General features: G+C 45.2%; 2 protein-coding genes across 3 annotated transcripts; one reads left to right on the top strand and one right to left on the bottom strand.

The window, feature by feature from the left end:
- Nucleotides 1-1450: 1450 nt before the first annotated feature.
- RNF139 (ring finger protein 139) lies at nucleotides 1451-8511 on the top strand. Its single transcript, XM_086464931.1, has 2 exons — nucleotides 1451-1640; nucleotides 6452-8511. The coding sequence occupies exons 1-2, from the start codon at nucleotides 1460-1462 to the stop codon at nucleotides 8245-8247; spliced, it is 1977 nt and encodes a 658-aa protein (XP_086321057.1). The 5' UTR covers nucleotides 1451-1459; the 3' UTR covers nucleotides 8248-8511.
- On the bottom strand, nucleotides 3922-25694 carry TATDN1 (TatD DNase domain containing 1). Of its 2 annotated transcripts, none has more exons than XM_086464932.1 (12): nucleotides 25658-25694; nucleotides 24544-24609; nucleotides 23868-23917; nucleotides 21873-21936; nucleotides 20539-20682; nucleotides 20405-20447; nucleotides 15994-16079; nucleotides 15829-15869; nucleotides 14396-14472; nucleotides 13632-13702; nucleotides 12609-12735; nucleotides 3922-4841 (listed from the first exon to the last, which is right to left on the bottom strand). In XM_086464932.1, the coding sequence occupies exons 1-12, from the start codon at nucleotides 25677-25679 to the stop codon at nucleotides 4712-4714; spliced, it is 921 nt and encodes a 306-aa protein (XP_086321058.1). In that variant the 5' UTR covers nucleotides 25680-25694; the 3' UTR covers nucleotides 3922-4711. The 2 variants fall into 2 exon arrangements, with proteins under 2 accessions (XP_086321058.1, XP_086321059.1); XM_086464933.1 differs by lacking the exon at nucleotides 3922-4841 and adding an exon at nucleotides 8543-9287.
- Nucleotides 25695-25732: the final 38 nt, after the last annotated feature.

Raw genomic sequence — 25732 nt, 5'->3', positions numbered from 1 at the left:
GAGGCTGGAGGCAGCCACCGGCAGGACGAGGCAGCCACCAGCAGGACGAGGCAGCCACTGGCAGGACATGGCAGCCATTGGCAGGACGTGGCAGCCATTGGCAGGACGTGGCAGCCATTGACAAGACATGGCAGCCATTGACAAGACATGGCAGCCACCAGCAGATCGTGGCAGCCATTGGCAGGACCTGGCAGCCACCAGCAGGACGAGGCAGCCACTGGCAGGACGAGGCAGCGCAGCAGGTGCCAGCCGGCACACGAGCTGTTTTCAGTTGTGGCCTGAAACCTGCTTTTAACTTGCACACATGATAGGGTGGGAAATGCCCCGTTTCACGTGGATTAACACTGATTGCACGTTTGCATTTAGGTGTTTTGTTGGGTTTTTTTTTTTTTTTTCAAATCAAGTCAGCTTGAAGTTTCCCAGAGTCCCTGTGTCTGCGGCTTCTGTGAAGATGCATGAGGAAGAAAACAGGATTTCAGAGGAAAATGCCTTTTTTCCATATGATCCCAATCGATGGTTACACATCGCCAGAGCCTTTGCATCACACACGAAAGAACAAGAAATCCTGCATAAACCTCCCCGGGTTAAAAGCTCGTTAGTTCGAGGTGAACTGCTCCCGGACAGCTGGGAAACCACGAACCGTCCCGCTCCCGCCACTCGCACCGGTGGGAACTGGAAAACACACGCCCCGTTTTATCATTAGGAAAGGATTTTCTGTGACGAAGGAGCGGTTTTCGGTGTATGAGGTATAAATCCACGTTTGTCTTTTACGTAACAGCAGATGACGCTTTGCATTGCCACAGCGGCGGTGCCGGCGGGGACAGGCGGCCACCCCCCCCGGCCCAGGAGCCAGGCACGGCCGGCTCAGCCCCGCCGCGGGCTCAGGAGCGCCGCCACCTTCCTCCGCCGCGGGCCTGCACGGCCGCTCCTCGGGGACGCCGAGCGCCCAGCGGGGCGGGGCGGGGCGTCCCTCCGCGGCCGCCGCTTCCGAAGCCCGGCTGGCCCCAGTCCGCGGCGGGCCCGCGGGGCACCGGTCCCGGTAAGGGTAAGGGCACCGACACCGGCCCCAGCCCCGGCGCGCCTGAGGGGCCGGGGCCGCCGCGCCTGATGGAGCGCGCGAGCCGCCCGCCGGGGCCCTGCCCGCAGCGGGACCCTCGGCCCCTCAGGCACCGCGCGCGGCCCCGCGGGCCTCCTTCCCCCGCGGCGGTGGGGGCGGCGCCGCGCCCCGTGACGCCCGGCCCGGCCCGCCCCGCCGCCCCGCCCCCGCGGCCCGGCTGGGGCCGGCGCTGCCGAGGGAGCGCGCAGGAACATGGAGGCGGCGGCGCGGCGGGGGGCCCGGCCGGACCGGGCGGCGGGCGCGGGCCGGTAGCAAGCCCGCCGGCCGGCCGGCAGCCCCCACACCCGCCCCCTCCGCTCTTTAAGAGGCGGGAGAGGGGGGCTGCCTGCCCCCTCGCAGGGGATGGCGGCGCCGGGCCCTCCGCAGCTGCCCTGGCTGCGGCTGGGCCCGCGGCTGCGGGCCGGGCTGGAGGTCGCGCTGCGGGTGCCCAGCCTGTTCCTCATCGACGCCATCTTCAACTCGTCCCCGCTGCCGGGGGGCTCGCTGTGCGCCGCGCTGCTGGGCGTGCTGCTGCGGCTGCTGGGTGAGAGACCTTCCCCTCCTGCCGCGGGACCGGCCGACTCCCGCCCCGCCGCCCTTCCCTGCCCGCCCGCCGCGCAGCGCCGGCCTTCGCCACCGGCCGGGCGCGGGGGGCCCGCCCGCGCCCCTCGCCGCTGCTGCCCGCCGCCGCTGGCCCTGTGTGCGGCCGCAGGCGGGGCAGGGCCGCCGCACCTCGCCCCCGTCCCCTCAGCCTTGGCGGCGGCTGTCGCGGCCTGGCTCTCTCCTGCCCCCCGCCCCCTTCCCCGTCCCTGACCCCTTCCTGCCGCCCCGCGCTCCCCCCGCTCGGGTCCCCGCCCGGGTCCCTGCCCGGTCGCTCGGGTAAATCGCCTCCCTCACCTCCTCCTGCGAGCCGCAGCGCCTGCCCCCGGGCCGGCTCCCTCCGCCTCTCGCTGGGTGCTAGCCTCCCGCTTCCCCGCGGCGGTGCGAGCCTGGGGAGGCGCAGGGGCCCGGCGGGGCCGAGCCTCGGGCCTGGCGCTGGGCGGGCGGGCGCTGCTCGCCATGTGCGCGGGGAGCCGGGGTTGTGAGCCCCCTCCTCGGCGGGAAACGTGTGGCTTCGTAGCTATAGAGTTGGGTTTTTTTTTTTTGTTTTGTTTTTTGTTTTTTTTAAAGCGCTTTGGTAGTGTGACGTCTTCTTGATATATGCTGTTAATTCCTCGTTTTAGGAACAGCAGTTCAGAAATGCCGGGATTTTGGTTCCCAAACGGAAGAGAAGTCTCTTGAAATTTGATGGTTATTTTTAAGATTTTTTTCTTCCCTGGGCTGGAGGCTGAAAATCACTGGTAGAACTAGGTGATGCTATTTTCAGTATTACTTGCTATCTTGGGTTCTTTGTGGCCTCAGGTAGGCTGGAGCCCCATTCTGTGAACTGTTGCACAGCGGATGCTGCATCGTGTGTTGCATTTTGGAGCTGTGAATCCTGAGGCAGGAAGGAAAGGAGAATCCAAAATACATCGAGAGTTTTTTGCAGGCCTACAACATGTTGATTTTCTGTTTTGTTTGATGTTTATAGTAGGAAAAAAAAAAAAAGGAAGGAAATAGGTGGTATGGCTGTTGAGGTGGGAGGCTGCAGTGACTAGCACCGATGAGCGGAGGGGAAAAAGTTAAGGATAACCTATAGCAAGACAGCAGACGAGAGGAGAGCGAAGGGAGAAAGTAACAAAACAAGGCAGATATTTTGAGATGCTTCTCCTTTGGTAGGGGGTGCCTGGGAAGTCTCTGCTTATGTGAGAAGCGAGGTCGAGGAGGTCCCGATGTGCCTCCTTTGCTGGGCCTTGCACCTGGTACCGACAGCTCTGGGACGAGGAGGAGGGGTTCCTCCTTCCTACCTCCCATTTGCTTGCCCCTTTGTTCCACACTGCGGGGATTGCCAAGCATGCTTCTCACTGATAATTCCTTTTAAGAAAATGATATTGCAGTGCCTCCCAAACTTAATTTTACAAGTCCTTCATTGTACGACCCAGACGCTGTAGGAAGTGCCTTGAAATTAATCCCACGTAAACGAGAATGGTGGATGTGTCATTCGATGATCTCTTAAATGTGGGATTAACAGATTAAGGCACTTTTCAGGATTGCATTTATATGATCACTTTTCTGGAAGGGTTTGGGGGAAGAAGTGGGTAATCCCTCCTCTCCCCCTGCGAAAGAGCTTTGGGAACAGTTTACGCCAAGAGACTTACCTTGTGCTTGGGGACAAGTGGTCTGTGGCTCTTGGGTTTTCAAAATTAAAGAAAAATTAAAATGTAGCCACTTAGAGATGACGTTAAAGACCTTCCATGTGGGTCAGACAACAGAGTGCTTTTGCATCTATTTTTTTTCCCTCAGCTGAATTTAAGGATTAAGACTTGGGGTTTTGCTGCTGTTAGGATAAACCTAAATATTTATTTTGGATTATGCTGTATTTAAGTAGTGGGGAAGTTGCCCTTTTAGTTACCATTTGCAGGCTTTGAAAGACTGATTCAAGTTTTTCCTGCAGCACAGTACTATTTACCATGGGATAAACGCACAACTTGTCCCCTAGATACAGAGACTGTAGCTCTGGAGAGAGTTGATAGCTTTCAGGAGTGGTGTTGAACAGTTCTGAAATCTTTTGGGAGCACAGTTCTTCAGGAATGCTAGTAGAGATCTGTAGGAGTTTTTAAAAGTTTTACTGCAGGATTCCTTGGTGTGATTCTTCCTGTGACTTACATTCTCCACAAGTACACAGGGTTGTACACGGCACAGAACCAAGTTCTACAACTGGAGAGCAATTTTTCTTTAATCTTTATTAATGTTGCTTTGTCTCCAACACAATGTTTACCTGTCATATCTTTTGCATGGCTTTTTTACGTGTCTCGATTCCAGCAGAACCACCACCCCCAGGAGCGTGACACTGCTGGTTCAGACAGCAGTCCCTCCTCAGCAAGGACACCGATTTTTGAGAGGGCTGCTATAAATACTGTAGGCTGTAGAAAGATGTGGAAGCAAGTAGAATGGCTGGGGCTAGGGAAGAAATAATGTGTCAGTTCCACATGATTAAAATACTTATGTGTAAAGGTAATTGAACCCTGCAACTGACTGGTAGTTGAATCCTCGGCAGTGTGCTACTATAAAGATACTGACAAATGGCAGGAGCTGAAGGCTAGAACGAGAGGGAGGAACTCCTTGTAACACAAGAAATGATTTTAAAAGGAAATGTGCGTGGTTTGGTGAAATGCTGCGTTTGGAGGCCCTACTGGAGACAGCGGGCGGTGGGGTGGCATAGGTAGGAACAGTAAAGATGAGCGGCAGTATATACAGAAATGTGGGACAAATCTTACCGAAGGAGGAGCTGCAGCATTTCCTATCAGAGGGAAAACAGGAAAAGATTTGCTGTTTGAACACTTTGCAGGGCAGGGGGGAAGCCTTGCCGTGGCAAGATGGACTGAATGATTTAAACAGAGACTGGGGGAGAGGAGTGCTCACCTCCCCTTCCAAGGTTGGAGTTACCTCCTGTGGTCTCCTGAGGCTCCTTTGGGGGGTCTTGACTTTCCACACAAGTGTTGACAGAGAAATGCTTTACCTTCTGTTAGTCCCTTTTTAGAGGAACCAGTAGGTCTGGCTTTTCTCTTGACGCACTGTAGTGCTGTTCTTAGGGATGTGTCTTGTACGTGAAACGTGAGTGTTCCCAGATGACCTGCGGTACCTACATGCAGGCCTCATACTGCAACTGCAAGGAAGAAAAATAGGGTTTGAGAACAGGCATGTTTCAGAGCAGCCTGATGAGTGCAAAATGCATCTTAAATTGGCTCAAACGATGAGAATTATGTAAATAATGAGCTTGTTACAGGCCTTTTCCATGACTTGTGAGACAAAACAAAGGGTACAGCAGTTTGTTTCCCATAGGCGTTCCCGGTGGTATGAACTAAAAGGCAATGAAAAAGTGCTGTAGGTAATGAATGCTCAGCTCTGCATGGAAGAATGGAGCTATGCCAGAATCATAGGATGGTTTGGGTTGGAAGGGACCTTCAAGATCACCCAAGTCCAACCCCCCTCCATGGGCAGGGACACCTCCCACCAGAGCAGGTTGCTCAAAGCCCCATCCAGCCTGGCCTTGAACACTCCCAGGGAGTGGGCAGCCACAGCTCCTCTGGGCAGCCTGTGCCAGTGCACTTTCTGAAAACTGATTGAGGCTTTTCCCGAGTCCACTCCACAAGGTTACTGGGTTAATGATTAGTTAAGGAGAATGGTTTTCTATCAGCCAATGCTGCTGGCAAGGAATTCTGTTAAGGTGCATTAATAACTTTTTTTGTAGTCTGCCTTTTGCTAGTGATTCATGTTGGCTCTTTCCTATCTTATTCTGTCCTACAGGCTGGGGTGTTTTGGTTTGGTGGGTTTTTTGGGGGGGTTTTTTGTTCATTTTGTTTTGTTTGTGTTTTTTTTTCCTTGATACAAGCAGCTGGCAACACTACTGGTATAATCAAATGCTGGTTCTTAGCAAAGTTTTTATTCCCATGATCAAGATACCGTGGCTTAAAATATTTTTTTTAAACACTTGATTATGGAGGATTTGGAGCAATCTAAAATATAATCATCAGAAAAGACTGATACTATCCTCCAGTCAAAAGAGGATTACTTGTGATTTCATTAGTTTTAGTACAGAGATTGAAAGCAAGTTACAATCAAATATAAGATGAAAATCTCTCCAGACTGGTTTGGATGAGCAAGCAGTTGCAAAGACTGGAAGCTGATTGAGAAGCTCAAAACAAAGGCTATGTGTTTATGAAGAAAAAAAATGTTTAAGGAAGTGAATCTAGTGATAAGTGCCATATAATTTAGCTTTTGTTAGGGCAGAGGCCTTACCTATGTAGTACCCAGTCATGAAATTCATAAGCTACTCTACAGAAGGTGTTTACTGCAAGGTCACAAATGTAATGCCAAGGCACGACAGATGCTGTGATGGGATTTCTCTTAGGAAGGAGCAGACTTTCCAGTCATGGTCAAGATGGCCAGTGTGAGGGACAGGTTAGCGAACAGGAATTTAGAGATCTAAATCTGACTGCTAACAAGTAAGACACAAGTTTGCACTGGCAAAGAGGGAGTTGGTGCCGTTTTGGATTCTGTGTACAAAAGTGTTGCACTGTGCAAGTTCGTCTCCATGAGACTCCAGTTTCGGGATGCCTTATCAGAAATTAAAGCAAACTGAAGAGAAATGGAAGAAGAGTGCCCTCTCCCCAGTAAACTACAACAGTTTTTCACTGTTTTCCCATTAAAAGCGAATAGGTTAAAATCGGTTGTTGAATTTCTGCTGAGAACTAAATGCTTTCAATCTGTTTTTAGGTGTCTTTGTATCCAGCGTTGTTCTGGTCTTACAACAGCGAGCACTTTTCAAGTTTTATATGATCACCTCGGCATTTCTGCTGGCTGTGACTTCAGTGTTGGTGAATTACTATGCTTCTTTGCACATAAACTTCTCCAGTGCCTACTACACAGCTGCGTTCGGAATTCAGATCTTCCCTCATAAAGGACCTTCGCTATGGATGGCACTTTCCATCCTTCAGCTTACCTTTGGGATTGGGTATGTTACGTTGCTAAACGTGCAGTCCATACACTCTCAACTCATCATCCTGGATATCCTCATTCCTGTAATTGGCTTGGTGGTTGAATTACCTTTAAATGTCCGGCAGGTACTAGTTTTTATTTCAGGCCTGGTTCTGACACTAAATACCACAGCCATTCTAGTTATGAGAATTAAGTGGTTCTATTATTCGGTGCGGTATGTTTATCTGCTGGTGAGGCACATGTACCGCATTTATGGATTACAGCTATTGATGGAAGATACATGGAAAAGGATTCGGTTTCCAGCTGTACTGCGTGTCTTCTGGCTGACGAGACTTACAGCACAAGCTGTGGTATTAACGTATGTGGTAAAGATGGCTGAAACTAACACAGAAGAAAAATTCTTCCTGATCTCGTGGGATAACTGCTGGGAACTGATTTGCAGTCTGATCATCAGTGGGTGCGACTCTACTTTAACTGTGCTAGGCATGAGCGCCGTCATTTCCTCAATAGCGCATTATTTGGGACTCGGCATCTTGGCCTTCATCGGATCAACTGATGAGGATGACAAAAGGCTTGGTTTTGTAGCGCCCGTCTTGTTCTTCATTTTGGCTCTGCAGACTGGTTTGAGTGGACTGAAACCAGAAGAACGCTTAGTTCGCCTGAGTCGAAACATGTGCCTTTTGCTGACTGCGGTCCTGCATTTTATCCATGGAATGACAGACCCCGTGCTGATGTCTCTCAGTGCCTCCCACGTGTCATCGTTTCGCAGACACTTCCCCGTACTGTTTGTTTCCGCTTGCCTTTTCGTTCTCCCAGTTCTGCTCAGTTACATCCTCTGGCACCACTATGCACTAAATACGTGGCTTTTTGCAGTTACAGCGTTCTGTGTAGAGCTTTGCCTAAAAGTAATAGTTTCTATCACTGTTTATATATTGTTTATGATTGATGGTTACTATAATGTGCTATGGGAAAAACTTGATGACTATGTCTATTACGTTCGTTCAACTGGCAATATTATTGAGTTTATATTTGGAGTAATCATGTTTGGAAATGGAGCTTACACAATGGTTTTTGAGTCGGGAAGCAAGATTCGCGCTTGCATGATGTGTCTGCACGCGTACTTCAACATCTACTTGCAAGCAAAGAACGGCTGGAAGACTTTCATAAATCGCCGGACTGCTGTTAAGAAAATAAACTCGCTTCCAGAGGTGAAAGGAAGTCGGTTACATGAAATAGATGATGTCTGTGCAATCTGCTACCATGAGTTCACCACCTCTGCTCGCATCACCCCGTGCAACCATTACTTTCACGCACTTTGTCTTCGGAAGTGGCTGTACATTCAGGACACTTGCCCGATGTGCCATCAGAAAGTGTATATTGAGGACAAGGAAAATGCCAATATCTCTAACAACAACGGGTTTGCAGCACCAAATGAAAATCCCGTACAAGTTGCAGGAGAAGCTGCTGATGCTGAAAATGAATTAAATGAAGATAACGACAGTTCCGATAGCGATGAGGAAGATGATGACTGTGTGGCACAGCACTTGAATGAGCCTATGGATGTTGACTCGTAACTCTTGGCGATGATTAAGATGCCCTTTACTAAGCCGTGAGGTATTTGTTTAAGATTGACTTCAACAGAATGAAAGCATCACTTTGTAGTTATTGTACTTAAGCACAACAGCAGTATCTCAATGTTGAGTCTGTGAATGGTGGTTGTTTACTGTGGTGTGTGCTACTGTAAATATACCTCTTAATTTTTGCTGGTCTCTTTCATGACCACCTTAAAATTATGTACATTATTGTACATGGAATAAAATGTTTTCACATGTTTTTAAGATGGTTGGAAAAACACTCTTTAATTGATGTAGTGATAATGCTGTGCCAAAGACTGTATGCCGGTAATCCCCGATCAGTGAGTTCTGGATGCAAATGCAAAGTACTAGTGAAAACAGACTGTTCAGCAGGTCAAATCAGAAATGAGAAGCCTGAACCAAAGCAGCTTTACTTACAGATTCAGCATTAGCAGAGCTTCATTGCTAAAAACTAGTGAGTTGCGTTTTTTAAAAATAAATACAAATTTAGGTTGGTAGACTTAATGTTAACAGCATTTGCATATGTGGAACAAAAGATGAAACTGCTGAGCTTTCTGGTGAAGTACAAAGCATGTTGCTGACGTGTTACACACTTCCGAATTACCAGTTGCAGCTTGAAGTGCTCTGTGTGTGAACTCAGCAGCCTGGAGTTCACCCTGTAATGCATGCAGGTGGCCGTGGGAGTTGCTAGCTGGGGCTAACCTTGAAGTCAATCCTGAATCTTGATGAAAGGGAAGCAGGGCTGAGAAACTGCACAGATGCAGACCACCTTTTGAAAAGCAGCTTTAATCTTGTACCATAGAAAAACCAAACTACATGCTGGCTTTCATTGATAAGAACTTGCAGGTATGATAACTTCTAAGGTTTTGCAATATATTTACTGAAGTTATGCTGAATAAATGTAAGAAAAACAACTTTATATATTTGGAAAGAAGACTTTAATAGTGTTGTTATATAGAGTATTGGCCAACTCAAGTGGGTCATCTTCTCTTACTGCCGCCATTATTTCCAGTATTTGGCTAAAAAAGAAAGAGTGGTATTAGAAGAAGACTCTGAAACTCAGTACTGAATCTACTTCAGCCTGCTGCGTGTGTGGGTGCAAGTCACTAAGATTAACATGGAATAAAAGCCAGTGCTGAGGGCAGCAGGGCAGGGTGCTTAGATATGCAAACAGCTTCACTGTTAAGTCACTCACTAACTGCCCTTCCCATGGAACACTGGTTGCTCACTGGTACAGATTCATCTTTGATCTTTTGACTCTTGTTTGGAGGTAATTAAACAGCTCTCTGTTTCGAAGAAAGTGTCATTTTGTGGGTGTCTTTATCAATGGTCTTCATTTTCCAGACAAATTCTTTAGCCTTTCAAGGCTATTCTTTATGAATAAACTGGTCTATGGCAAAGCTTAAATTCCAGGTACAGCCTTATCTGAGAGTACAGTTGCAAAACGAACTTATTCTTCTTCCCTCTTCTGTAGGCTAGTTAAAGAGTCAGATACCTGCAGTAAACGTTAAATCAGCAATTTTAAACGTCCCATAGCCTTGGTACAAGCCAGGAAAAGGAGGCAAAAGAAATGGGATCAATAATATTAACACTAAGTAACAGAACCAAGCCATAATCTTTTCTCTGTACTTACTTTCTTGATTTTGTATCAATCATTCTGAAAAAAATGAATATCCTGTATAGTTCCTAAGACACTCTGTACTTTCATTTTTTTCTAGTAGTAGAAAAAAACCTTGACAGTGAAGAGTAAGAACCTCAAGCTTGGTGGTTTTGGTTTTTGGGTCTTGCCTCTTAATTTGTGAAATAGCTAAGGAAAACAGAGTAGAAAAAATTGCTCTTAACAATTAGTGGAATGCAAATAATTTCCTAGATGCAGAATTGGGGCCATTTCATGACCCTGCCTGTGCTTTGCAGCCAAACAGCTTCTTGATTTAAGGGGATGTTCAAGATGAGGTGGGGCAAGATCAGGCCTACACACAAGTAAGTAACAAATACTAAAGAATTTCACCCTTGAAGAGTCTTGGTAGGGCTTGCATGTCTGTCCCCACTTGGCTGCAGCACAATGCTACGCGTTAGTTTAACGCTGTGTATATGAAACTGCTGAAGGCAGGGAAAAAAAGCCTTTTGTGGCTAAAATGTCAGAAAAAAAATAGCTTCCAAGGAGTGTTGTGCAGTTCTAAAAATATATATATAAGTGGAAATACCACCATCAAAATTGAAAGGTGTCCAGCACCACCAAAAAAAAAAACAACTGGAAAATTCCTCCTGCCAACTGAGCTATACTGTACACTATACATACCCTGAACATTAAATATACTTTGTGGCCTGAGGCTAACTTTCCCCTCATCCTTGCTACTTGAGAAGTCAAAAAATACCAGTTCTCAGTTACCATATTTCCTAAGGTTTAAGAGGTTCTTTGGTTACTAATTACAATTAGTGTGGGTTATAATTAATATTAAAGGGACAGGAATTTTGAAATAAGGTTGGACTAAACAAGATTTTATTTTATAAATGAAAGCAGAAGACGAAGTATAGCCTGGAGAAGAGGAGGCTCCAGGGAGACCTCCTAGTGGCCTTCCAGTACTTAAAGGGGGCCTACAGGAAAGGTGGGGAGGGACTCTTTTATCAGGGAGTTCAGTGATAGGGTGAGGGCTCACAGTTTCAAACTGAAAGAGGAAGATTAAATTAGATATTAGGAAGAAATTCTTTCCTGTGAGGGTGGTGAGACCTTGGCACAGGCTGCCCAGAGCAGCTGTGGCTGCCCCCTCCCTGGCAGGGCTCAAGGCCAGGCTGGATGGGGCTGGGAGCAACCTGGTCTGGTGGAAGGTGTCCCTGCCCATGGCAGGGGGTTGGAACTGGGTGATCTCTTAAGGTCCATTCCAACCCAAACCATTCTGTGACGCTATGATTTCGTACCGCTCCAGGACAGACTCCCTGTGTTTCCAGTTCTGGGGTTTCTGAAACAGTTCTGTAAGCTACCACTAAGGCAGCAGACAAAGACATGGGGGTGTTGTTAACAGATACAGGCTTGCCGAAATAGCTGCCTTCACTAACAGCAGAGGTCCTCCTCTTGTGATCAGAAAACTGGTTTTGCTTATCTCTTCCCTTACTCCAAAATCATGGACTGACTTTAGAAAGTCTTAAAATACTGAAAGAGCCCTTCTATGCCAACATGGGCACTTTGTGTTTAAAACTAAATCAATTTCAGAGTATCACAAATCGACCTAACTGCATAAAATCTGTCTGAATGCTAGGAGATGTCACCATGTAAGCTTGGTCGTCTCTCTCTAATAGAGTTTCTTCAGGTCTCCAAAAAAGCACCAGAATTCCCGTAAGTTCTCCAACTCTTGCTGAATACCTAGATTCTTTAGTACTGTCCTAAGCAGTTTTTCAAAAGCTAGTTCCAAACGGGTAATTTATACAGCTTTTCACAGAAATACGTACAGACTTAACAGCAAAAAAATTCCACTTCTGAGCGAGCAAATGTGCTTTGTGCCTGGCTAGGTACAGCTGTGAGCTTTTTTGCTGAAAATTCATCCACGTGCTACACCACAAGAAACCTTCTTGAATGCCTTTTTCTTTTCAGAGAGTTGATAACGAGAGGAGGACTGAGGTGACTGCCATAACTCACTGACCAGACTTCAGTAACGCTGGTGGTAATTCAGGCATTTCATCTGTCAGTGAGATTTCACAGAGAGGACGTTTTCACTAAAACTATGGCGCGTTTTCCTGCTTTTCACACCTCTGTGAGGAAGCATGTGAAGATGTGCCAGAAAACAGTTTCTGTACTTTCTAACTGTCCGTAAGCCCCTGGTGTTTTCTTCCGCTGCTCTGTAGGTGACTGCTGTTACTTGTATCTGAACTTCACAGGACCAGGATTTTCTAAGCACAGCAGCAGAACACACAAATGACCCCAACCAGGTTCCTGTCGTAGCAGTTCACGGCACAGGCACTACTCGCTGCCTCGGCACTGCCCGCCCTGCGCAGGGCTGCACAGCTCCAGTGCTGGATCAGTTTTAAAACTAACTGGAACAGCAACCAAGTGAAATTTATTCAAGTCAGGCTACTTTCCTGGGTCTAACCTCTCCTCCACTGTACCAAGTGAAAAGATAAAAACAGTACTGGTTTCACTTTCAGGGAGCTTTTTACATCTGGAATTACTGAAGTGGGAAAATTAACGCTGCTTAGATTTTCTCACAGCCTATAAAGCAATGCCTTACACAAGTTTCAGTACCTTTAGAAGTCATTTCTATTTACTACATTTCCAGTGAGCTGATTTTTTCCATTTTTTTCCCGTGAGATTTGAGATATTTTAAATAATAGCACAGCAGTATACTTACGTTATATGGCAGGGTTCATTTCTGTCCTTCAAGCAGTGCCCTATTTCCCATTTCTTTTTTGTAGGAAATGTAGTTTTAATGTATTTTGATCCAGCGTGAGTATTTTTCACTCCACACCAAGGCGCATCTAGTTTCATTTGAAAAAAAGAAGAGTATGCAATCGTTTGAGAATAGCATGAGACAGTTTAATCAACTACTTCCATGGACAGAAGTTCTTGAAATCTCTTTCTAGCTGTGACTTCCAATTCAAATTGGAATTTAAGAGAACTGGGCAATTTAACATCTTTACAATCTTCAGATTTTTATACCGTTACCTTCAGGATTTTGTATTTTTAAAAAAAAATCGGCAATAATAGTACATAAAACTCATTTCCTCTGACATGATAAAGCCAGCTAGACCCACGGCATGTACTGCATACGCATGTACCGCTATACTTCACTGGTCTGTACTTCATGTGCAATAAATTTAAGGATTTAGGCAGTTTGTTGTTTTCCTTTCTTGGATTCAGAAAGTAAAATAAATACTGTATTTATAACTGCCAGTTAGTGATAACTGAAACGAACATGCCAAAAAAATTGCTTGTGAGGCAATTAAAACACGGCTCATTAGGCCAAGAGGGGAATTCAGGCATTCTTCCGCTTCCAAATGCCATCACTGCTACCAGTGGCAAGCTTGTGGCCATTGCCCGTGTGTGGCACATCTCCAGCAAGCTAGATTTTCAAAGCTATCCAAGCAGGATTCTGGCACCCAGGTAACATTTAAAAGTCTGGGCTTGTCAATTTGTCCTTTTCATCTTCCCCTACAATGTCAGGAACTGACGCAGCAGCTTACTCCTTCCAGCAGCAGGCTGAACAGGGGTGTTTCTGGAGCCTGCAGACCGCTTTCCAAAGTGGCGAAGCAGCCAGTCCTTTTTCTGCCCCAAACTCCTTAGGTCTTGATTCTGCCTTAGCACTGCCATACAACCATCACTCGTTGCCCAATAGTGTTTAAGTCACAAACTGACCAAGATATAAAAAACTTACCAGTCTCTATCATTAATCGCTCACTAGGAATTGATTTCAGTGTTTCCAAGTTGGCTTCCGTTTTCAACGAACTAGAAAATTGGAGTTTGGTTAGAAAACCGTAAAAAATATACAAAAGTAATTACTTTCCCTGTTGAAATGTTCTGCAGCTGAGGCAGCTTCCTAAATAATTTTGTTAGTGAATAAAATTTGCTTAATTTTTTTTAGAAGTGCTGCCTGTAAATTCAAACTTTGCAGAAAACTGCAAATTTGGAGAGTTACTTAGTGAGGCCGCCTCAGCCCAGTAGGACTGCAGAACGCCTGCCTGCACTGCCCACACCTGCCTGGCCTCGGCAGCCCACGCAGCTCACAGAGTGGTGCTGGCTGGCTTTTGGCCAGGTGACTGCTGAGAATTCAGACTGCGTACCCGGCAGATGAGGCTGCTCAGGTTACCTTTGCATTACTCCTGGATTTGACACGGCAGCTTAAAACTACGCTATTTTTTTAAACATATCTCGAAAGGGACTGCTTCCACGTTCAACTACCTCATTTATTTACAAACAAGGATTGACCTGAGGGTAGTAGAATGGACCTAAGACTAGATTAACTCGCTGAGCTGTGAGTTAAGAACTTATGGCTAACAGACTAAGGACTGCAATTCTAAATCTGTCAGATGATTAAGAGTCCGGTGAGCTCTGAAAATTTGACCTCATTGTTTAAAAGAAAGCAATGAGTTCACTACAGCTAACATTATAAAATAGTTTTATTTCTTGTAAAGAACTTACCAGCCATTTATTCCAATATAAAGATCCAAATCTATTATAGCTGCTGCTTCTTCCTTTGTGCCATCAAAAGAATGTACCTAGAACATACACATAGATAGATGCACACATATAGGTACGTAATTTAGAACTCCAATCATTTAAAAGTACATACTAGATTTTATTTGCATCATAGATCCCTTTGCTAGTATGCATTACACATCAATACAGACATAAAGATGTAACACGGCTCAGCTGACTCTGAATTTGGGCCAAGTTCAGCCTGAAGTCATTTGAACACCGCACCAGAAGGGGCTACCACGTTGTATTAGTGTAGAAAAGGCCTATGCAGTGATACTGCTTTTGGCCCAGGAACTTCCTGTAGCTGACAGCTGGGACACCACACACAGGCACTAATCCTGTGCGCACTGGATTTCTACGTTCTTTCCTCCGTATCTCCTACAGGGCGCTGTCAGGGACACAGTAAGAGCAGCGTTACATTCTCCGCAGGTTTTACTCCACTGGAGCTAGAGAGAGTCTGTCTGGTCATCCTGGGGACCAGAGAAGGTACAAACAGCAAAATGCACCTGGGAACCGCAGCTTCTCAGCCCAAGGGGAGGGAAGCGACTCTCTGCTTCCCTGTGCTGCCAGGGGACGGCCAGTTGCAGAGGGCGCCTGCTCATCATTTCCCCCCAGTCAGCGGGTTTGCAGAAGAAAGGAAGGAAGGAAGGAAGGAGAGACTGTACCGTGCTACGTAAGAGCGCAACGTGCAAAGCTAGGGGAAGGTTTCTGCGGTAACAGGGAAACCCGGGGACTCAGATATTACTGTAGGAGGCGTGGTCTGATGTCAGTAGGACAGAAGGATCCAAGTGTTTATTTGTTTTGGAAAATCCTGCCATAATGGAAACCTGAAAGAGCGTTGCTGGACTTCCCTAACCCTTTCATCCAAAGTTGTTCCTGTTATGCTTTTGAATTAAATACATGACCTGAATATCTAAAGACATAAAGTAATCAAAAGTTACATCTGGATCTAATTTGAAAACAGTGTCTAACGTCAGAAGCAAGTGTTTGAGGTTATGGCTTCCACTGGGGAACAAGCCTCTAAATTATCTGTGGTCTGAACGCACTGCAGTTACAGACACTGAAGAACTGGGAAAAGGCCAACGTCAATTACAAGGTGCTTAAACTGTCCTTCTGACAGGCCAAGAAAAACTGCTCATGTCAGCTCCAGAGCTTTTTCTCAGCCAGTCTTCTGACCTTGCAAAAAACGTGTTGCAGAAGCAACGAAAACAAAAATACTAGAAGGGACTGGAAAACACTTATTAATTAATAATAACGTACAACCAGCTAACAAGAAGCCTACCCAGATTCCATGACAAACAACAAGTTGCATATTAAGCAACAACAGTCACAAACATACATGTAAAAATGAACGCTCCACTGAAGTCCATACTTACCACCCCTCCTACAAATCTATCTCGGTTTCTTCTCATTATGTCTATGAAACAAATTAAATAAAAATGTAAGACAGCTTTACAATAGACAAAGGTGAAAGATTCGGGTTTCCAGATTTTTCATATTCAGAATTTGCTCTGAATATGAAATTCTCAAACAAAACCCACCTAAAAATTCAGCATGTGAGTTCCTACAGTGGAGAAACATGGGCAGTTGTGTCTGTTCTGACAGGTCAAATTGTTTTTCAAAATACCTGTAAAATAAACGTCACCTTTAAACAGAAACTCAATGCAAGACCAAATAAAGACAGTAAAAGTTTTTCCCACCTTTTGTCCTCCAGAACTAAAGACAGAATTAATGGATTTGCCATGCAAAAGCTCTTAGTTGTGCAAGGGTTTAGAAGGAAATCTTTCCCATGGTATATCCACATAGTGGTGATCTATGCTGGAAGACAGGGCAGTGGCCAGGAGCACCAATACTGGAGATCGCACACACACACATCTATGCTCAGCACGTACTCTTGTGTAGCGTGGGTGTGGGAGTTCGGGTTTATGTATTTCTTTTTAATGGAAGAGGAAGCGACTATTCTTTCCACAAAGTTCTGAAGTGTCAGGAATGGGAGAGCATGGATCACACAAAGACCGCCATCTCAAGAAGCACTTGTAAAGGCGGTGAGGGCGAGCCAGGGAGCACTATGCAGACTTCTATAGCCTCAAATAGCCAAACCTGCCTCAGAGCTGGCTGGCTTGTAAATGCCCTTCCACGAGGGTCTGTCTTTCCTCTCCTGGGGTGGAACACACAGCAGTATTACGCATTTTATTTCTGGTCTTCAGTCTTTCAAAGTCTTCCACTGTATTTCCTCCTCTCCTTTGTGTGCCTGCACCCTTTCCTTTTCACTCTTTTACCCCTACCTTCTACTCCTAGCATTCCCTTGGAAGGAGTGGTAGCAGCAAGGCAGCCATCCTATGAAGAGACATAAGAATGTGGGCAGGGGGAAGGTAACCAAGTAGCCAGTTTCCCCAGTGCAGTTTCCAAAGGAAACCAAGAGCACAGAACTAACCTGTCACTTGTCATTTGCAGCTAGTTCTGATCCCAAAGCATTATCACTCACCACTTCTGCCTGCCACGCTACATCCAGGCATGCAAATTACCAACGCTCAGGAAACACAGCAGAGGAACTTAGGGATGGCAGAAGGCCGACTGTGCGTGGGTGACTCAGCATCCATGTGCCACTTGAAAGATGACATTATTTGGACAAGGCAGGAGAACGACACTGCCTGCCCCAACAGGCTGGGACTGTATGCACACACTGGATTTCTTTAGGTGTTGCTGGTAAAAGCAATCCAGCGCACTGGGGCATCCCCATCATCAGCTGTCAGAAACGTTTCAAAGGCAAACTCAAGTGTCCACATACCGCTATGTCCAATTCACATATCAAACAGGAGAAAATGGCAGCAAACCATTAGTTTGATTTACATTTTCCTAACATATAAATAAGAATAATAACCACACAAAAAAGACAATGCAACTGGTCAGTTTGTTTTGTGCAATTTTCACTATTTTCTCTATCTTACAAGTTGATATTTCTCTGATAAAAGTTACCTTCCCTGTTTATCAGTGCAGATCTTTGAGCTAAAACAGGTGGAAGAGAAATAATCTGTAACGTTAAAAACTGACATGAAAATTCAGGAGAATTAATTACACCTACTTTGAATCTTCTCTGTAGCCTAGATATTGTGCTTAGTTTAGCTTGTTTGACTAAGTATAAATTTAATCGCAACTCATGATTGCTCTTGCAGTTAAATAGCTACAGTTGTTTGATTATTGGTGGGGGTTTTTAAACAGAGGACTTGTTTCATAAGAAAATGAGGTTTTAGAGACTGAGCTGCAAATAAGTCCCCTAAGTAACTTACTGCCAATTTCAATCTAATTTTGAGAAGGGTAGTGGTCTTAAAAGCATGAGGTTTAGTGCCCCTACAAATGGAAAGGCAACTCAAGCTTCTCCCATTCCTAGCAACAATAAAGACTAACACATGCTGCCATTTGCCCTCTCAAAGAGAAAGGGGAGATGAACGGGGAAGTTCTTGCAGACAAAAAATTCTGAAAAAAGAAAAAAAGGGAAAGAGAAACCCTGGAAAAGCATGAAGAAACCAGACATACAGTGATCAGAACGGTAACAAAGTACGTCAGTAGGAAATGAAACCTTACTAGTTCCAGTAGCGAAGGAAACACATTTTTCTTGAGTGAGCAGACTGTCATGCAAGATATGCTGGTTCTATGTTGCTTCTCAATAAAGAAGTTTGAAAATATTTCTGCACGGTTGTCTGCAGGTTTAGTTTCGACCATAAAGTTGAAATACTGCTGTGTTTTCAGTTTGGGATCAAGACACTGAAGGAGCTGAAGCAAACTGGCCTTGCTCAAGTAGAATATCCCCAGACAAACAATTCCAGATTCAGGTATGAATGACAGTGCATGTGATTCTGTTCATCCCCTCCAAGCTGGTTAAGAAAACTCCTGTTTCCATGTCACTAAGCCCCAAACCCCCTTCCCAGTAGCACAGCAGAAATGAAACTTCTATATACTTACCAGCCCGTTTATAATGTGACCTTCACCACCACGTGAAGGCAATACCTTCACCTAACTACCATTCAAATCACCATTTTCTGCTGGAAAAGTTATGAGAATGCAGAAATTCTGACCCCAAAAAAAAAAGTTCTTAGGGCTGCTTCAACAAAGGACTTGTATGTTCATTAGCTTTTCAATGCAAGAAAAAGGATTTTTAAAAATGTTCTTTTTTTACAGGTGAAAATGATCCAGAAGAAACCAGCACAACTAACTAGAAAAAACCCCCACGATTAACCATTAAACAAAACAGGGGCTATGCTCAGGTACCACCCACTGGGAAACTACCATACTTCTCTGCTACTGGGCAGCCCTGCAGCAGCTCGCGAGCTCTCCAGTCACTGCCGCACCACCTGAACTATGGATCAGCTGCAAACCCGTGACCTGCCTCCCAGCGCTTCATGTTTTGCCTTCCTTTTTCTTAGTTCATTTATCAAGCATACATTAAGTATTAATTTGAAGAACTGACCATCCAGTCTGCTAGAGGTCATGAAAGCCAGACTGCATCCAACTCCACAGCATTCAATTAGCAGAAATAAAAACAACGCCAAACCCTGACCGTGTTTCACACACACATGGAGGATGAAGGTCAGGGAAAGCTGTCCATTTAGAAAATACAGAATTTACAAACACAATGTTTAGAGGCATCTGTCCCTGAGGCTTTCAGTATTTCTCCACTCCTCATATTTCTGCTTTCTGTCTTTTTCATCAATCACTTTCTTCCAACTGCTATTTCCAAGAAGGGCTCCCAAAGAGCTCTGAGAAACTAGATTTACGTATTTCATATGATTCACTGAAATACTCAGATAAAGGCTTTCTGTCATTATCAACCTTAATTAGAAAGGACTCACCTACCACTTTAAAAGGGATTTCTGTTCCACCCTGTCATCTCCTTCCTCACAACCCAATTTCAGTACACTTGATCAGAAGTTTTTCACTGCAGGTCTTCAGCTGCAGTCCGTCAGATAAAGAAAGTCAGGTACATTTTTTTTTCCTCCCAATAACATCAAGGCAGTAAGGATCTTAAAATATGATACTCCACCAGTGTTTCAGTTTGCCACAGAAAAGAAACAGGTGTTTCACAGAAAAGAAACACTCCAAGGTGTGCTTTGCTGAACTGTACACTGAATTCTACCAGGAAAAAAAGTTCGGTCCACTCTGCTGAGTATTTTACTGTGTGACTGCAGCATTATGAAGAAATTAACTCTACCTACTGCTAACATGTGGCAACTGGAATAAAACACAACTAACCACTGCCCCCCAGTGACTAATTTACTCAGAACAGTAATATGCAAGCGCAATTCATTAATTACTCATGTTATCTGACCTTATCACTTTATCTTTCAGTCAGTTCCTGCTGTAGACAGAAGTTCTCAATACAAGAATGCAAGCTGATTTTAGGGGCTGTGCTGGCTCCTTTCCATTCACTATCTATGCTGCGTAAATTTCTTCAAACCACAGATATCTCCAGCTCCCAAGATCACCTTTTTCATCAGCTCTCAATTATCTGCTCCCACCTAACACCTCCCTTGCTATAAGCTTGTTTTTTTCCCACTGCTGACTTTTTCTTTTTGACAGTTCTGTTCCCCATGCCTTTCAATCAATAACCCAATTCTTCTTTCACACGCTACAGTTACATTATTCTCCTCACGAGTCTCTACGAGTTCTTGAGTATTAGCAAGGATGAACATCTGTCACACCCAGAAACACCCAAATTGTGATCAATTTTACAGAAAAAGACCTGCTAAGCCAACACCAGGCAGGTAGCAAAATTTAGCACATAGCACTACTTGGACGTAGGCATCTTTCTTTGAAGTCCCATTTCTTCCAAAAACCCCGGAGCCCACCCTGCAAATGGCAGGTCTGTACCCAACAAAACGCTACATGGTAGAACACAACAGAAAATGCTCCCGTAAATTGCTACAAATCAATTTATAGTCATTGGAGGTTTCTTACTTGAGTTGGATGTCCTTCGGGCAAAATTCTAATCTATCAAAATCTACAAACAGAAAGAACAAAAAACTCAGTGTTTTAGGATTTTTTAATACACGTCTAGAAAAAAAATACCAACGTACTAAGATACCACTTACCTAAGCCACATTCTCCAACTGCTATTACTTTTGTCTTATTTTTTTCAATCAGATTTTTTAATTCAGATAAATACTGTTCAGGGCTACTCTGCTCAAACTCTCCACAGCGGGTAGGATGACAGCCAACCGTACTGTAAAATACGTCTAAAGCAAGATAGTATTAGAAGGTTTTAAGAAAAAAGAAAAAAAAAAAACAAACCCAAAATCTGTATAAGGTATAGACAGTATCTGTATCTGGGCTTTTTTTATTGCTCATAATTTTAAAAGAAAATTCCCTTTGAACATCTTTATCTTGTGATGATTTTATTACATCATATTTTCTGCCTTAAAAATGTCAGACAGCTTCTCCAGCCGGGGCAGCGTGCGTGTTTCTTTCAAGCGCACGCTCTCTAGTGTACTCCAAGCTGCAACTCTAAACTGAATTACACTGGTGGAGAGGCCCTCAACAAATCCTGCGGTTGCAGAGGCTGGAGGAGCCCCCTTGAGATCACCCAGAACTACGGGTCATTCAAAATGCACCCGGGTCTCCTCAGCTGTAGGATCTGCAGACAGCAGGTGATTTCCACCCTGTGCCTCTGCACTAGCTGCTACAGAGCTCTGCAAGCAGCGTCTGGCCCGATCTGCCCAAGTATCTCATCTAGATCTCCCTGGTGCCAAAACTTAATGTTTCTGCGCAGGGCCTTTATGGAGAACGGAAAACGCGGGGGGAGGGAAAGGCCGTACACAGCCCTGCACAACTTGACCTGGTATTAAACTAGTCCTGCTTTGATGGAGGTGGGGAGGTGGATCGGGCTGGACCTCCTCAGGTTCATTCCAACCTAAATTATTCTATGGTTCTGTTCGTAAATAGTACTTTTACATTTTAGTTCAAACACGTACTTTAAGTAATCAGTGAAATGATATTTTCCTTTTCAGAGAAAGAAAGTGAAAGCTAGGAGAACCATAAAGAGGAAGATACCTCTCTTGCTCAAGCTGGTCATGATGGATAGGTTAAGTAAAAACCAAACAAAAGCCCACCAATAAACATATACTCCACACCATATAAGCATTAGAGCTTATTTCTAGAAGAGAGCGTTGTAACAAGTTTTTTATTCCAGAAATTTCCTGTAATTTTCTATTTGTATCTGGAATAGAAATTAAGAAGAGACTGATTCCCTCCAACACCAACATGCAGAAACTCATACACAATGTTTCGCCCCATTCTGAAACAGGATTTCTCATTTTAATCCCAGATTCTGTAAACACGTCCTGGGGTAGGTCCTTTTGAACTCTCAATTCTGAGCGTGGAGAAGGTCATATTTTTGACTGACAACATAATTTTAAAGTGAAAATACCATTTGTCTGTGCCAGCTGCAGTGCATCTTTACTATCTTGCAGACTCCCACCTGTAATCAAAAACTTGGAAGAAGAAAAGTACTGTCAGCGAGTATGTTCTTCTTTGAACATCAAACAGAATGCTTAAGGAAACACTCAGAAATAAGCGAGAATTTAGACAGAGAACATCTGAAGACAATTACTCATGTATATATGACAAAATTTCATAAATCAGTAACAAACCTCGATGGTCGTCAGGAGCTAGTAAATACACTAGGGATCAAAACCTGATTTTTTTTCTTTATCAAGCACCTTCTGTGCCAAGTATGTAAACCATTAATTAAGTAAAATACTATTTGCAGCAATATTAACTTTATTAGACAGTGACCCAAGAAACTTTATTTGCATTCAAGAAATTATATTCAGAAACATTCTCCCTGTCTTAGAGGTGGAGAAACGAAAACCTCCTGAACACCCAAAACAAGACACAAGTACGCAGACGAACCAACAAAGGAGCCTGTGTTGGAGTCAGGATTACAAATTTAAGAACTTCTGGCTCCAATCTTTTTTTTTACCTGAAGACCAAAGGTTATCACATCAGAATTGCTGCTTACAGTGTTTTTTGAACCACCGCTTGCAGGATCTTGCACCCTAGATCCTAATAAATCATGACTACACTGCTTTTGGACACCTCTTATCCCTACACGTGCTATATAGCAAGTCAGACATGGATGCTCCATTAGAGACAGACCCATCCAGACAGTATCATCAGGGAAGTAAGTTAAGCTGAAATTGGCTCAGTGTACATACAGCACAGGGTAAAACTTCACAACAAATGGCCATAAATCAGCAGCTACATGGAAAATACAAGAATTTGCAAATAAACAGATTAAGCTTCGAGGCAAGTAGAAGCAATCTGGGATGGAACAGACTTCTGATACCGCACAGGCCAGTAGCAAGACTGAAAACATAGCTAAGGACATGGAACTCCTGAATTCCATTTCTGTCATCTTGAAAGTTATGCAGCCAATCTATTTTTGATGATAAAACAGGAAAATAGCCACTTACTTTCAGAGGGTGGTATAAAGATTAAACAGTACAGCACACCAAACACAGTGAAAGTGACTCTGATTCTGTATTTGCTGCAGTGTGGTAACTCCTCTATCACTAGGGATTTCTTTTCTTGTCTCCCGGTTTACTTCCCACTTTTCAGATGAAAGCCTTTCAGCAACCTTCTGAGATGTCTGTTCCTCTTCTAGAGGAGGTTTATTTCTTTATTTCAGATCCACCAGCCGCCTTGGTGCAGTAGGACAATTCACGACAGTGTGCACTGTATTCTATTTTAATTCATATTTTTGTCTTGGCCATTTATTCAGCTTACAGAGATACAGGCAGGCTGGACTCTTGTAACTAAAGGAGTGCGGTCCACTGCTGAAAACACCAGTTTCAAGCTAAGAATTACAAACCAGCTCATAATGATGCAGTTTAAATACCCATAAGCCAGTATTTACTAGCAGTAGACATTCAGATGTCTCCGCTGTAAGAATTTATGGGCACTCCCAGCTCTCCTGCAATTGCCTATTTCCTTTACATACAGAAATATCTCAAGGATCACTGCCCGAAGAGTTTTTGAGTTTTGATCTGTAACTGCTGAGCGAGGCACTCAGAATACAAGAGGACAGGAGTGGCTACCCGTAACACAACTAACACGGAAAATGACGTACTGCTTGACTGCAGCAGGTCAGAGGAGAGCACCACCTTTCTGCTGAAACTATACAAACAAAATCCTCTATACCTATCACATGATACCACTGAACTAAACCAATCAGCACCTGGTGATCTGTGCAAACGAAGGACAATGCTCTGCACAGAACACTTTTGGTTTACGCTACTGAAAAAAGTTACTGCATTTTCCATTGCAAGATCCAGAAACCTCTGTTTCATACTGAGCACTAGAAAGCAAAGCATTAGAAAGCACTTTAAAACATTAAAGAAATTTTATTAGAAGAAATTACCTTTTTAACGCCAACTTTGACTGCTCTCTCTATCACATCCAAAAAGTCATCTGGGAAGGTTCATAAAAATATCATAAATTGAACTTAACGTTTTACAGCATCATGTAACTACTTTTCAACTAAAAATCACTTTCATGCAGTCAAAATGCCTATCATCAACAATCTTTAAACCACACTCGATTAAGCCTTAGAAGACAGTGCCAAAATGCAATGACTGAAGATCCAATTTAAATACAAGAAGTCAACGGAAGTTTTTCACATACTTCAGTAGACTCCGTATTTACATCTATAACTAAAGGCTGTGAGAGCAAAACCAAGCATCAGTTACATTTAGTAACTACGATTCAGCAATGCAATACTTTGACAGTTTATTAATCCTAATTCTCAGATCACTTTCTTTATGCAATCCTAACATAAATAAAACAGCAATTTTCCATTTCTCTCTAGAAGCAGAGTTACCTGTATGACAACTTAATAGCAATTCAGTAAAAAAGAATGTATTTTGCTTAGAACATCTAACTTATTTTGTCACACTTTCTTCTTCAAGCCACAGTAAATAATAAGCATCCAGTTTCTGAGGAAAAAAAAATATTCTAACCTCACTTTCTGAGCAGTATGAGGCTTCCATTTCAACAAGAGGGATCCTCTCTTTCAGCAGATACAAAGAAACATTTACCTTGATGTTTTTGTGTTCCCCTGTAGATTCCTCTGAACATAGGATCTGTCAGGTTAATACCAATATCTATGAAAAAACAAATATAGAAATTAGACGTTATAGTCGCTCTACATTTCATTCTAAGCATTAGCCAACTCGGGAGGACAATGGAAAGCGTATCTTAGTAGTCCCTGACTACCACATTGACAGGGCATATAAAGCTTAAGCATAAGTTTATTTGCATAACTTAAGAGCTTATTCCTTACTAAAAGCGCCAGAAAAGTAAGAATTTGACTCCCAAGGCTCCCGCCAAGCTGCAGGCAAGAGCTGCAGGCAAGGGCTACAGCATAGGCTTCAAACAACAACCTTTGCAGCTGCCAGAGCCCACGATTCTAGTGCGGTTTCTAGTGGGAAGGCAAGTTTTCCAAGGTAGTATTAGGCTGCTCAGCCATACACAAAACTCGGATCTCAACCGGCCTGCTGAAGTTATTTACATACTTCCTGCCGCGTTTCCTAAACACGTTAACATTTTCATCCAAGCCAAGGCCACGCAACTAGAAACAACCACGACTGACGCGCCAACAAGGAAAGGGGGATGAGGGGCGGCCAGCAACCCCGGCGTTCGGGGGCAACTCCGAGGAGCCGGCACCGCCCCGCAGTGCCCCGCGTGGCGCCCCCAGCGCCGGCAGAGCCGTGCCCAAACGCCCCTCTAGTTTCAGAGGCAGCCCGCCCCTCGGCCCCGGGGACACCGAGAGGGACCGCAGAAGCGGGCAGGCCCGGGGTGAGGGGCAGGCCCGGGGTGAGGGGCAGGCCCGGAGTGAGGGGCAGGCCCGGGGTGAGGGGCAGGCCCGGGGTGAGGGGCAGGCCCGGGGTGAGGGGCAGGCCCGGGGTGAGGGGCAGGCCCGGGGTGAGGGGCAGGCCCGGGGTGAGGGGCAGGCCCGGGGTGAGGGGCAGGCCCGGGGTGAGGGGCAGGCCCGGGGTGAGGGGCAGGCCGCGCCACCAGCGCGGCCCCTCACGGAGGGCGGCGGGGCGGGCGGCGGGGCGGGCACCGGCGGCGGCTGAGGCCAGCACCGGGCGAGGCACGGGGGGACTCGGGCCGGGGACACAGCCCCCCACCCCTCCGCTCTCCCCTCACCGATGAACTTGGCGCGACTCATGGCGGCAGCGCCGCCGGCGACCGCGGCGGGGGCTGGGGCGCGAGCGACGCGCC

The sequence above is a fragment of the Leptosomus discolor genome, chromosome 5, assembly GCF_034619465.1.
Source record: "Leptosomus discolor isolate bLepDis1 chromosome 5, bLepDis1.hap2, whole genome shotgun sequence".
Taxonomy (NCBI): domain Eukaryota; kingdom Metazoa; phylum Chordata; class Aves; order Leptosomiformes; family Leptosomidae; genus Leptosomus; species Leptosomus discolor.
The sequence above is the reverse complement of the archived record's forward strand: the minus strand, read 5'-3'. Positions and strand labels throughout refer to the sequence as shown.